The 12,187-nt window shown below is 54.6% G+C and overlaps 1 protein-coding gene across 1 annotated transcript in view; it reads right to left on the bottom strand.

The window, feature by feature from the left end:
- MYH7B (myosin heavy chain 7B) overlaps positions 1-4,662 on the bottom strand; it is a 28,023-nt gene extending 23,361 nt beyond the window's left edge. The window contains exons 1-6 of the mRNA XM_057383018.1: positions 4,511-4,662; positions 3,725-3,828; positions 1,847-1,990; positions 1,615-1,771; positions 1,487-1,514; positions 382-478 (exon numbers count right to left, since the gene is read on the bottom strand). Of these exons, the coding sequence (XP_057239001.1) occupies positions 382-478; positions 1,487-1,514; positions 1,615-1,771; positions 1,847-1,990; positions 3,725-3,828; positions 4,511-4,607 (627 nt within the window). The 5' untranslated portion in view covers positions 4,608-4,662. The remainder of the gene's footprint in view (positions 1-381; positions 479-1,486; positions 1,515-1,614; positions 1,772-1,846; positions 1,991-3,724; positions 3,829-4,510) is intronic.
- Between the last annotated feature and the right edge of the window lie 7,525 nt (positions 4,663-12,187).

Below are 12,187 nucleotides of genomic sequence, written 5' to 3'. Positions count from 1 at the left end.
AAGCAAGGCTTAAAAGAGGCAAGGTGGGAAATGGAAGGTTTACTTTGTCCTTTTAATGCTCCTTAAGAAGATCATTGGGTTGTTGAAGGAGGAAGAGAAGAGAAAGAAAACAACTAAAGCACCTCTTCCAGGCTACACGGATTGAGCAGTCACACACACAAAAAAAAAATCCATTTCCCCTTGAGCAGAATAATTTCAAGCCTTGCTTGTTCAAAAGTCAGGGAAAAGCCAAGCCCTGGGTGGGTCAGACCAAAACATGTTTCCAAACGCAAAAAGTTGGGGGAAAAAAGGAAGAAGAAAGGGGAAGGATTAAAAAAAAAGAAAAAAAAATTTAAAAAAGGAAGGAAGAAAACAAGAACTTGTTTCAAAAGAAGGTCTTACTAATTTCTTGCCCGGTGTGTCGCCCAAGGCTGCGACAATGGCAAAGTACTGAATGACCCGCTTGGTGTTTACAGTCTTACCAGCACCAGATTCTCCGCTTAGAGCAACAGAAATACACAGATCAAGGGCATGAGGCAAAGAACAGACACAACTCATCACAGACACCCTGCCGGCCCGGGAGGGAGACATCTCAGAGGGATGGAGAGGCTGCGGCTCTCAGTCCCAGCCTGGGTGATACGTGCTCGTGTTCAGGACTCGCCTTTGGAGCGACACCAGCCCCAGGCTCCCCGTGTCCCCCCGGCTCTGCCCGGCTCCCGGAGGTGCCGCGGGGGCTCAGCTGCCCGCTGCAGCCATGGCACGAAGGGCCCAGCRTGGCCGCGGGGCTGCAGCTGTCCGGGATCAGCGGGGCCGGCTCGCCCGCCGTGGTTTCAGCACGCCCGGCTTTGTTGGGCACCSTGGAGATGGCAGCGGCAGCGCGCCGGGCGGACGGTGCCCGCTGCGGGCTGCGGGCTCTGGCTGAGCTCATCCCTATAGTTAGGGAGTGYTCTCCCATTGTAATCCCAGATCACAAAGAGCCGGGGGGAGCGGGCGGCGRGGCCGCCACCGGACACGGGCCAAGCATCCCTCCGCAGCCCCTGCCTTTCCTAATTAGGCCATGGCCGAGGCTAAAAATGTCCGCGGCTCCTGGCAGCGGCGGAGGGTCCTTTAGAGTCCTTTATATAGCCTTTATCTAGATGTCACTTGAAATCAACCTGGCCTCCACCCTCCCACGTCACCCTCCTCCCCCGCCGCCGCCCCTCCGGCCAGCATCTCCCCGCGGCCTTGGCCTCCATCTCTGCTTTCCGTGGCTGCCGGGCCGGTGCCGGTGCCGGTGCTCGGGGCGCCCCGCGGCAGCTCCCGCAGCTGTCGGGGTGCGGGGGAGCCCGGCCCGCGCGGGGCTTTGTCACCTGGCACGGTGGCGGCGGCAGCCTGGGCGGCAAGGGTGACAGCTGCCGGGATGGGGGGGACACTGCCGGGGGGGCTGCTCTGGGCACRGGGTGCCCGTCCAGGGAGCACGGCACGGGGGATCTCGAGTGCTCACAGCGGGGCTGGCAGGGGCACTTACGTGATGAGCATGGACTGGTTTTCACGGTCTGGAAGAGAAGGAGCGGGCGTTAGGGCAGCGCTGCCCAGCTCCCCCGTGTCCCAGGAGCCCGGCTGGCCCCGGCCCGGGTGCCCCAGGGCAGCGCTTACTCCGCAGCATGTCGTTGTAGGCGTTGTCGGCGATGGAGTAGATGTGCGGCGGTGCCTCCGAGCGCCGCTTGCCCTTGTAGGCTGCCACCACGGGCGCCGTGTACACGGGCAGCCACTTGTAGGGRTTGATGGTGACGCAGAAGAGCCCCGAGTAGGTCTGCAGGGGGAAAACGGGTGGGTGAGGATGGGGGTGTCCCAGTAACACCCTCACCTCCCCATGCCGAGGGCTTACGTAGATCATCCAGTGGGAGTAGCGGCGCTTCAGGTTGTGGAGCACCGAGGCCTCGTTGAGGTGTGTCAGCATGGCCATGTCCTCAATCATGTCGAACTTGGGGGGGTTCATGGGCTGCACGTCGTCCTCCTTCACCACCCGTGTCTGGCAGAGGAGGGGGGACACATCAGAGGGACCCCAGCCCCCACCGAGCTCTCTCTGCCCCAAAAGCTGCCAGGTGGAGGGATTTCCTGCTGGGGACACCCGTGGTTCCAGTGCCTGCTGTGATCCTACAGGGCTGCCCTCTGTTTTGGGGTGACTGACCATTTGGGATGACTGACCATGGGGAACCCCACCAGCACCTGACCACAAAGCCCAGCTGGGACAAGCAAGCCCAACTTGTTCCCTCCTCAGGGAGATGAGACTGACTGAGAGGGTCCAAACCAGGGGCACCAAGCTGTTCCCCCACAATGTGCTTGACGCCTCCATCCTGTGTTTTTCACAGCCTAAAACCCCATRGCAGTGCAACCTTTTGCTCCAAGAGATCCCTGGCTATTTGGACAAACAGCTGAAGCCTGTACCCCATCACTTAAAACTGGATTTATTTAATCCCACGAGACCAAGCACGGGGAAACTATCACATTACGTATCTGGCCTGGATGGGAGAAGCTGGATTTAGCAAATGGTCTTGTTAATAAAGATTAAATGAAGTCTTTCAAAGGTTTATCTTTTTTATGGGGGAAGATGAAGTGCATGGTGTTAAAAGGCGTCAGGTGTTAGAAGCAGGAGGGTACACAGAAGGATAAGGGTGGGTTTATGTCTCTTGAAACTGTTTCTGCTGGAAATGCTGATCCAGGGAAAGCTGATATGGTTTCTGATATTGTAAATCCATGACAAATTGTTTTTAAAGACAAGAATGTTTTAAAGTTTCAAGAGTTCACAGCAAAAAAAGGGTTTGGAAACTGTTTTTTTTCTCAGAATCTGAAGATGTTCTAAACATCAGAATAAACTTTCAAAATGTATMACTCCTCTATGATAAATTTTACATTTGAGAGGGAAAATTTCTTTACTTGCTTTCCCAAATAAAGAAAATCAGACTTTCAAAGCCTTTTGAAAGCCACTTTTCAAAGACAATTACATGTATTTCAAATACAACTACATGTATTTAGCAGACACAAACACTTTCTTAGTGGTATTCTAAGTAGGGGAGAAATAGATATAATAAAATCTATCATCAGCTGGTCAGGTCAGGTCCTTGCTCTTTTTCCCAGTTTCATACCAGTGTGAATCCCTGCACTGCTGTAAAGCTGCAGGGCCGTGAGACTCCCATAGCCAAGAAAGGAATATTAATTAAGCTCATTTGCAGCTAATTGCACTGGATATTATCTTGACAAATACCAGCCGGTCCTTGCTTGTTTTGCCTCCCTCCCGCTGCTGGAAAGCTGGAGCCTCAMCACCAGGCATAGCCTGTCCTACCAYSAGCTCACCCCACCACAAATCYGGGCTARAACGAGCAGGAATTGGCCAGCTGGCCCCTTACCTGTTGTGTCAGCCTCCGGGATGAGCCAGGCACGCGTTCAGCATCACAAAGGGCTGTGCTGGGGGTGCTCCCCCACCCAGGAGCTGTGCCCAGCCAGCCCCACCATGCCCTCGGTGCATCCCGCGGGACAGCCCGGGTGTGACAGCAGCCCCTCGATGGGAGATGCTGAACTGGTGCCACTCTTGGCAAGGAACTGGCCTACGTGTGCTGACACTGCCCTGTGTGTCCCCCCGGGGCACGACTGATCAACGGGACAGGGTTATCAGCGAGAGCTCATGGCTTCAGACGTGATCTTGTCACACGTATCCCCCCTCCRCACACACTTGCTCTCCCTCGGAAAAGGAAAGGTATTTGCTTACTTCCTTATCTTTGGTTTCCACAGTGACTTTGCCACCAGAGCTTTCTTTTATTTCCACTTCGATATAGGCTTCTTTCTCRTCCGGGATCCAAGCTCGCTTCTTGCCTGGAGAAGAAATGGAAGAAACAAAAGGAAAGGAGACATAATACAGGTTGAAATGTAGAAGACCATTTGAAATTGTCAACTGAAAGCCACATGAATGCAGTTTGATCATGTGGAAAGACAGTGATTATTCTTTCCTGTGTTCTTGGTCATAGGAGCTGGGCTTTCTTTGCCTGCTTTGTGTTTGGCAGCTGTGCTGGGGTCAGCTTCTAGCCTGACAAAAATCTGCTGCTTCATGTGTGCCTGCACTCAGACTGTCATGGACAGAGGACAGTGTGAAGAAGCAAAGTTTTSCTTGTTTGCCTAACTGAGAGGAGCAAGTTGGGTTGTGGAGCCCCACCATGGCAAACCATGGAAAAGTGGTGTGGCTGGGACAAAGGGGATACCTCTGAAATGAAACAGAGCTGRAGAAGGCTTTGATGCCAGTCCCTCAGCCCTCCTGCCCCTCAGGGCTGGGGGAGATGAAGGATCCCCTCCACCCGCATCTCAGAAAACTGGGGGAAAGTCAAAAACCTGTGTTTCCCACATTTGAGATCTTCCTGCCCTGCAGGGGGAATTCTGCAGGGTCTGTGACACCTTGAGGAGCAGTACAAGGAAATGGGGAGGAATGGACTCCTGAGAGAGCCCTGGCAGAGGGGCAGGCTCAGGGCTCCCGGGGCTGTRCCGAGCAGCCTGGGGCTCTTACCATCGAACGGAATCGTCTGAAGCTTCAGCTGCTCCGCGTAGCTTTTCCGCAGGTAYGGAGCAGCCTCCCCAAACTCGCTCATGTCCAGCAGAGACATTTTGGCTGGCTGCAGGGAGACTTGGCAGCAGCAAAGGAAGGATGAAAGACACCTGGGTGCTGAAAGGAGGGAAGGGACAAGGAGTCAGTGCATGGGGAAAGCGCCTGCTGGGTTGAGAACCAAGAATAACATGGTCCCTTACTCTGGGGAGTGAGAGAAGACAGTGACAACAATGCTAGCTGACAAAAATTATGTTAACAAGACAATTCYTGAACACTTTCCCTTCTGCCGCTGTCATTCCCACACTGGAAGTCCCAGTGGGTGTCAAAACCAACATTCCCACTTTAGGTGAGATTGTCAAAAACACCCCTTTTCTTGATGAGTTCAGCTAAAACCTATCCCAGCTCTGCAGACCCGTTGGAGCCTTGGTGCCCCACACAAACCCTGTGCAAAGCCCCAGGGCTGTTCTGCTGAGCCATATTGCAGGAAGATAAAAGCAAGGCTGGATGTATTATCCCTGGGAAGATCCTTCCAGAAGGCTGTGTGGCAGCTGCTTGGAAAAGCGCTTTTATGATCACGCTTCCTAATATCCATCTAATGCAGAGCCACCCTGCAGAGCTCCGGAACACCGCCGCCATCACGAACTGAGCCACAGCTTGGCAAAGTACACAGTCCTCAGCAAAAATCTCATGGTCCAGGTCTGTCCCACCCTCCCCTGTGCCACCAGATCAGCCCCTGTGCTGTGGGATCAGGCACAGTGCTGGGGTGAAGCGGGTTAGTACGGGGRACACGCGTGCACACAGACATGCTCTGTATTACTGACCTTGGTGCTAGCACTGAGTGGCTCCGTGCGTGCTGCAAAGCCCCTTTTTATTGTGTCTGTCAAGGTCAGAGTGGGAAAAGATATGTCAGAAATTCCCATGTGTCATGTCCACACAGCTCCATTGGTGCTGCTGTCCCACTGCCCGGACAGACACAAAAGGCAAACTTCACTTTTATCTCCCTGCGAGTGCAGCCTGGTTATTTTTATTCCTGTATTGTCAGGCGACTACAAAGGCAGAGTGAGAGACTCCAGCCTGGGAAGGCAGTGCAGCTCTCCCAGTCTGCACTGCCTGCTCCAGTGAGGAGCTGAGGAATGAGAGCTCTGCCAGCTCTTCCTGCACCTGAGCCCTGGATCCTGCTGCTCCTTCCCTGCACCTTGCCAGGGGAGCTGCAGCTTGGTGGGAWGTGTGTGGTGGTTCCCAGCTGGAAYATCCCAACCTCTTCCTCAGCTCTGGTTTAGCCTTTCCCAGACAGATCTGTCCAGAACAGGGAGGACCTTGGTGATCCTCCAGGTTCTGCTCCCAGAACTCCTCACCTTGGCATGGRGCTTGTTTTGTGCCTAGACCAGGTTTATAATCCCTCAACAGAGAGGTTGCTGGGTTTCCTGCACAGCATTTTACCCAAAGGTGCTGTGCACAATATGATGATGGCAGCCTGGAGTATGCCTSCACCCTGGCAGCACCACCATGGGCTGCCTGAGATGGGAACAGGACACCCTGGGCAAGGAAAAGCCATTTATCTGCTGGCATCCAAAGTGCAGTGAGGTTTCTATTCTGGAGGGCCAGAGCCCGTGGCTGCAGGGTTTGATGTTCCTCATTCAGAGCACTCAGGCACCAAAGCAGCTTGGGGCTGCTGTATCCTCCTGAGAGCAGGGGAAACTGAGGCRGGGAGTGATTCGGGATCAGCTGTGCAGCGCTGTGCCCAGGCTGGATGTGGCACAGCCCCTGTCACAGCCAGAATAGCAGCACTGGAGACCTCTCTGGGTGTGTGGCTTCAGGCTGGGCACACAGCCCAGGTTGCAGAGATTTCTGCAGCCCCAACACCTGCCCTGAGCCTGAGCCCCAGCCATGGTCAGTCGGTCCATCCAGCACACAGGATTGCTGCTGCACCCCCAGGCTGGTCTCCCAGGGCCGTCATCTCCACACCCCCCCCGACAGAAAAATCCCCTGCCCTCCCACCCTGCTCTGGAGAGAAGTCTGGGAGAACCATGGGATGGAGAGGACTCCAGACYCATCCCCTGTGACTCAAGCTCCAGCAGGGAGCATGGCTGGGCTCAGGGGTTGGCTGATGTTGTGGTGCCAGACTCCCCATGAACTGAAATGTTCCCATGGAGGGGAAYCTGAGCATGAGCAAGGTCTTTTTGGGTACTTCAGGATGAAATGGGGTGCAGGCCCCCATCTCCATGTCCCACTGCTCATCAGGTGAGTGCTCAGGAGTGCAGCTCCTCACCTGGATTTGTGAGCAGCTGGTGCAGAGCTGCAACACCCCTGGGGAACCATGGGGACACCAGTCCTGAGGTCCCTCCTGACCATGGCATGGCAGAGGTGCTCAGCCTCGCCAAGATGGCAGAGCTGCGGCCTCCTTAAGAGCCACAGGCTCTGCTGGGCCGCAGAACCCTCTGAGCTCACCCCTGGTGGTCTCCTGCCTTGCTGTCCTGGGCTAGAGTCAGGTTTCCACCCACGTCCTGGAGGGACCCGAGGCTTTGGTGGGTGCTGTGCCAAGTACCCTTGCCACAAGCGCCCCGGCAGTGGGATGAGCCCTTTGCCCAGGCCCGCCAGCTGGCCCAGCCTAACACATTCTTCTCAGGGCATGTACTCGCCCTGCACTCTGCTCACCCCCTCCTCTGCCTTATCTTTAAAGTGATTTTATTTTCGGAGATTCCTCCTGCAGCTCCTTCTGCTTGCCCTGGTTTCTCTCCCTCTTTGAAGAGGTTCCAGCAGTGTCCATCAAAGGCYGAGCAGAGCTGTGGAAGGGGAAATGTGGAATGGTCACTCCAGCAGCTGCTGAAGGGTTCTTCTGCCAGGTTTGGGTGGTTTTGGCGCTGGTGTTTGTGGTGTGGCTTTCTGGATGGTGGGGAGCTCATYCTTGTGTGGCTGTGCTCAGGCAGGTGGAACAGGGCATTCCCAGTGGGGCAGCAGGATACGATGGAGCTCCCACAAAATCCCATGGATACAACAAGGAGTTCATGCCTGCAGCCTGAGCAGAGGGGAGTTTTCCTTAGGTAGCTCTCACTCRGAGTGAACAGCCAGGCCAAATGATCCACCAGCCCTGCATGTCCACTCTCAGCTGTGGGATCATCTCCCCTGACCACTGGGACACTCCTGTGTCTGTGCATGGTGTTGGTGTCCCACGACGTGATGGAGAAGGATGGGGCTCCTCAGCCAAGCYCTGAGGGCTGGACAAGCCTCTCCCCGTGGGACAGGACACCACCAGCAGAGCTGCCCCTTCAGCGAGTGCTTTGTGGTCACACCAGCTCCTGCCCAGCCYTGGAGAGCCAGGGGGTGCCAGGGTTCAGCCACCCTCTCCAGAGAAATCCCCTGGCTGCTCCCTGACCCCCAGGAGGAATGTTTCCCATTAGCAGGCTCTGATAAGCGGCAGGAAGGAGAATTACTCTGCCTGTCGGGCAGCTTGCTAGAGGTTTCCACACTTATCACAGCCCCACTATCAGCTCCCTGAAATGCAYGGGAGGGGGGTGCAAAGGCGGCTGATTAGATAAAGACAATCTGCAGAGGGGCTATTTCAGGCATATTTCCATGGAGTGAGAATGTCTGCCTGCAGTGAAGTAGGAGGTGACAGGCCAGTGCTGCCAGCCTGTCACATCGCTCTGGCTCAGCTTGGCTGTGTAAGGCCCCCTCCAAAGCAAACCCCTGAGCCCCCCCCAACCCTGTCCCCTCAGGGTGACAGAGACAGCAGCCACCACCCAGCACAGCTGTCCTTGCCCCCTCAAAGTGAGCAGGAGAAGGGTGCAGCTGCGATGCTGCTGCTGGGATCCTGAAGTCAAGGTGCTCCTGYGGGATTTAGGATGGGATAAGTACTGAATTCCCTCATCCCACAGCTCCCCGGGCATGGCACTGCCTGGATGTCCCCACTGGGGACAGTGCTGGAGCCAGCCTGAGCTGGCTGTCCTTTGGCTGGGGGTGCAGTGCTGTCTCTCTAACCCTGCATGAGCACACACAAAGCTGCTGCTGCCACCAGCACCTTCCTGCAGCCGAGCATTCCCACCTCGCCATGCAGGAGCCTTGGGCAGCACAGGCGGGTTGGTGGCTGACCCTCCACACAGGAAGCTTCCAAAATGAGTATGAGGAATGAGAAAGTACCTGGAAGAGACACAGCATGAGAAATGAGTGTCCAACATTAGCAAGGTCACATGCAGGCATGGGGAGACTGAGGTCACCTGGAGACTGGGACAATTGGAGGGGTTTTGTTTGTTTGCCTTGAATTTTCCAGATTTGGTGTTCAAAGGATTTTCTTCTAGGGATTGCCATGATAAAGCATCTGAGTAGGAATGAAAATTGTACTGAACACTGCAAAATTACAGGAATGTGTTAGCTTTTGGTGAAGATGCCTGAGGTTTTGGCAATGCACTTCAAAACAATGAGAATAAAGACAATCTTCATCTGAACACTTAATAGCACCTTAATTGCAGCTGGCCTGCCAGGACAGACCCTGAACACAGCAGCCTTTGGAAATATGACCAGCTGCTGCCTTTGAGGCTGCAAGGGAGGGGCAAAGACTGATCAGACCGGAGCTGGGCTGCAGTTCTGACACTCTGTGGGCAGGGGCTGCCCCTGCAGTACCCTAGCTGCTCTGGTTTTGCACCAGTTTTGATCTGTTGTGAGATTTGGGGAAGATTTGGGAGATTTTTGGAGGAGGTTGGGTGGGCATTTTCCTACACACACACACACACACCATGGCCACACAACCAGCTGCCTGAGGAGCATCAGTCCCTGGGACCATCCCATCCCAGCCCCCTGCTCACTCCTTCCCTCATGCACCTTCTCTTCTCCCTCACTCCCTGGGAAGCCTCCCCCCTGGGTCACCGAGCYTCACACCTGATGGAGCTCAGGCCATCTCATGGCAGGGGACAATTATTCAAGGTGGAGTAGCAGCAGACAAGGGTGTTCTTCACAGGATATGCTCAGCTTGGACTTTTCTTATGACCCAGCAGGGAGCAATATTCCTGCAGGTCCTCACATCACCACTGGAGACCTCACCTCACTATGGCACATCAGACAAAATAGGCTTTTCTGTCTCCAAACTGCAGCGAATGTCTGGCTCCAGGTATCCAGTCTCTAGTGTGCACTGCAGACAGCAGCTTTCCCCTACAAGCTGTGCCCTGTCCCTAAACAAGGCTCTGCCCCATGGCTTTTGGGCTCAGGGGTTCCCTGAGCACCCCAGCACTGCAGCTGAGCTGGACACACACACAGCCCGTGCTTGTGAGTGTGGTAAGTGCAATAACCTTCCATCGAAGTCTGTAACTCCCTCACAAGGGGCAGGGGAGGAGTAGTCACAGATTTCTTCTCTCTGTGACCAGGGACAGACCCAGGGAATGGCTGGAGCTGTGTCAAGGCAGGGTTACACTGGATATCAGGAAAGGTTCCTCCCCCAGAGGGTGCTGGCACTGCCCAGGCTCCCCAGGGAATGGTCCCGGCCCCGAGGCTGCCAGAGCTCCAGGAGCGTTTGGACAGCGCTGCCAGGGATGCWCAGGGTGGGGCTGTTGGGGGGTCTGGGCAGGGCCAGGAGCTGGGCAGGGTGATCCCATGGGTCCCTTCCAGCTCAGAACATTCTCAGGGTGATTCCAAAAGCTCCTCAGGAAATAACTCCTAATGTTGGTGGCCCTGGGGACAAGGGCTCCCTGCACATCCAGCACTGGACCTGCTCCCCACTGGCAGAAGGGGATCAGCATCCCTGGCTGGTCCCCACCCAGCTCTGCAGAGCCCTGAGCACAGCTTGGGGAAGCCAAAAGGTGCAGCCCAGCCCAGCCCAGCAGCTCTGTTTGCCACCAGCCAGTCCTGCTGGCCCTGCCACAGCCAGGCTCGGGCTATTTATACCCCACTCCACGGCCACTTCATGGTGCAGAAAGCTCTGCTGGAAAAGCCAAGGAAGTGAAATTACTTTGGGGAAGAAATGACACTAGCCGTTTATAAATAAACCCGGGTTTCATTGATCTTTTAGATGCTCTCTTGGCAGCGAGTCCARTGTCACCGCTCCAGCAATGCAGACAATACTCAGGCATTGTTTTATTCTCAGTTACAGGGAAAAAGGACAGCACCAGCTGCCATTCTATCTTTAGCCCATGAGAGCACCCTTCAATTGTTCTGCACTTCAAACAATAGCCACACGTTGAGGGAGGAGCAGGGATGCTGACTTTTCAGACCGTTTTGCACTGAAATACAGCCTTAGGGACAATAGATTTCTGTCACTGCCCGGTTGAAGCTGGTGTTTATATCATGGGGAAGCGGGTTCCAGAGCTCTGTCTTGTTTTTGCTGTGGATGATAGGCCAGCAAGAGGTTTGAACTCTGAACGCTGTTCCATGAAAGCAGCCCTATTGTTCTGTCTTTCTGTGTCTGATGGATCACACCATTCCCTCCTCCCGTGCTCGAGTGGATGCCTTTGGTACTGCTCTATTGCCAACACCGGTTTCTCCATTGACGCCCACATATCCCGAGGTACACACCTCACACTGGCCTAAATTGGTTTCTCTGCAGCTGGAAAAGCAAAGGAGAACTGGGATTTGGGTTTTTTTTCCTCATTAGAGGGTACCAGCGTGGCGAGTGTGCAAGTGATGAGCAGCTCCTGGGAGGCGTGGAGGGGCAGCCAGCACCCAGCTCTGCACCCTCCGGCAACTGCAGGATATCAAATGCCCGTGCGGAGCTCAGCAGTGGTGCGGGCAAACGAGCTGCTGCCTCTCTGGTGGCCCTGTGAGCCCCCTCGGTGCCCGGCTGCCCCTGCCCCGCACGGCCGGGGGAGCCGGGATGTGCCKCGGGCATCCCGGGTGCGGGATGCGGCTGCCCGGGGAATGGATGTATCTGCTGCAGCAGAGCTCCCATTCACGTGTCAGGCTCGGATGAGCGAGGAGAGCACGGTCATGGCACAACTATTTATTCCCCCCCAGCCCGTTGCGGCTGATGTTGTCTCGAGTTTCAATTGTCTGRGCAGCCTTTGAAAGGGGACGCGACAGCCCAAAGCCGCAAAGCCCATCTTTGAAGGCTCTTTAACAGCTAGAGGAGACATTTACAAACACAAAGCGCTTTTCTTTAAACTTGGCGGGGCTCTATTTTTAGCAAATAAAGATAATGGCCCAGTTGCTGTTGTTCATCTTTTGTTGCACGAAACAGGCCAAATACTTACCATGTCTGCCATATTTTTTAATGATTCAGCCTCCTCTGAGCTGCATTGCAGCTCTCTGACCCTGTGGCACAGATTACGGGCAATCTGCATCTACAAACCCTCTGGGTTTGGGCTCCTGGGCTACTTTCAAAAAAAACTCATACTCCATAAATTGGAAAAAAGAAAAACAGAAAAGGCAAGCCACAGCTCTCTAAAAGAAGAATTCACCCATTCTGAGCAGGGTATATTCATTCCAGGAACTCCCAAGGAAATTGGGGTGCTTTTCCCAGCTTTTTGCAATGAACTTGGACCATTTTTAAAATGTTTCACTTAGAAATTGAAGCTTTTTGTACTCCTTCCCAGACTCTGAGAGCAAACGGCAGTTAGGGGAGATGTAGGACACTGACAGGACTGAGGATAGAGAAGTGAAATGCTTCTGTTTGAGGAAACTTGTCCTTCTGCATCCTTATTAACACCCTAAGACTTT

Source organism: Malurus melanocephalus, unplaced genomic scaffold, assembly GCF_030028575.1.
Source record: "Malurus melanocephalus ecotype Western Australia unplaced genomic scaffold, MMel_1.1 scaffold_602, whole genome shotgun sequence".
In the NCBI taxonomy this organism is placed as follows: domain Eukaryota; kingdom Metazoa; phylum Chordata; class Aves; order Passeriformes; family Maluridae; genus Malurus; species Malurus melanocephalus.
The sequence above is the reverse complement of the archived record's forward strand: the minus strand, read 5'-3'. Positions and strand labels throughout refer to the sequence as shown.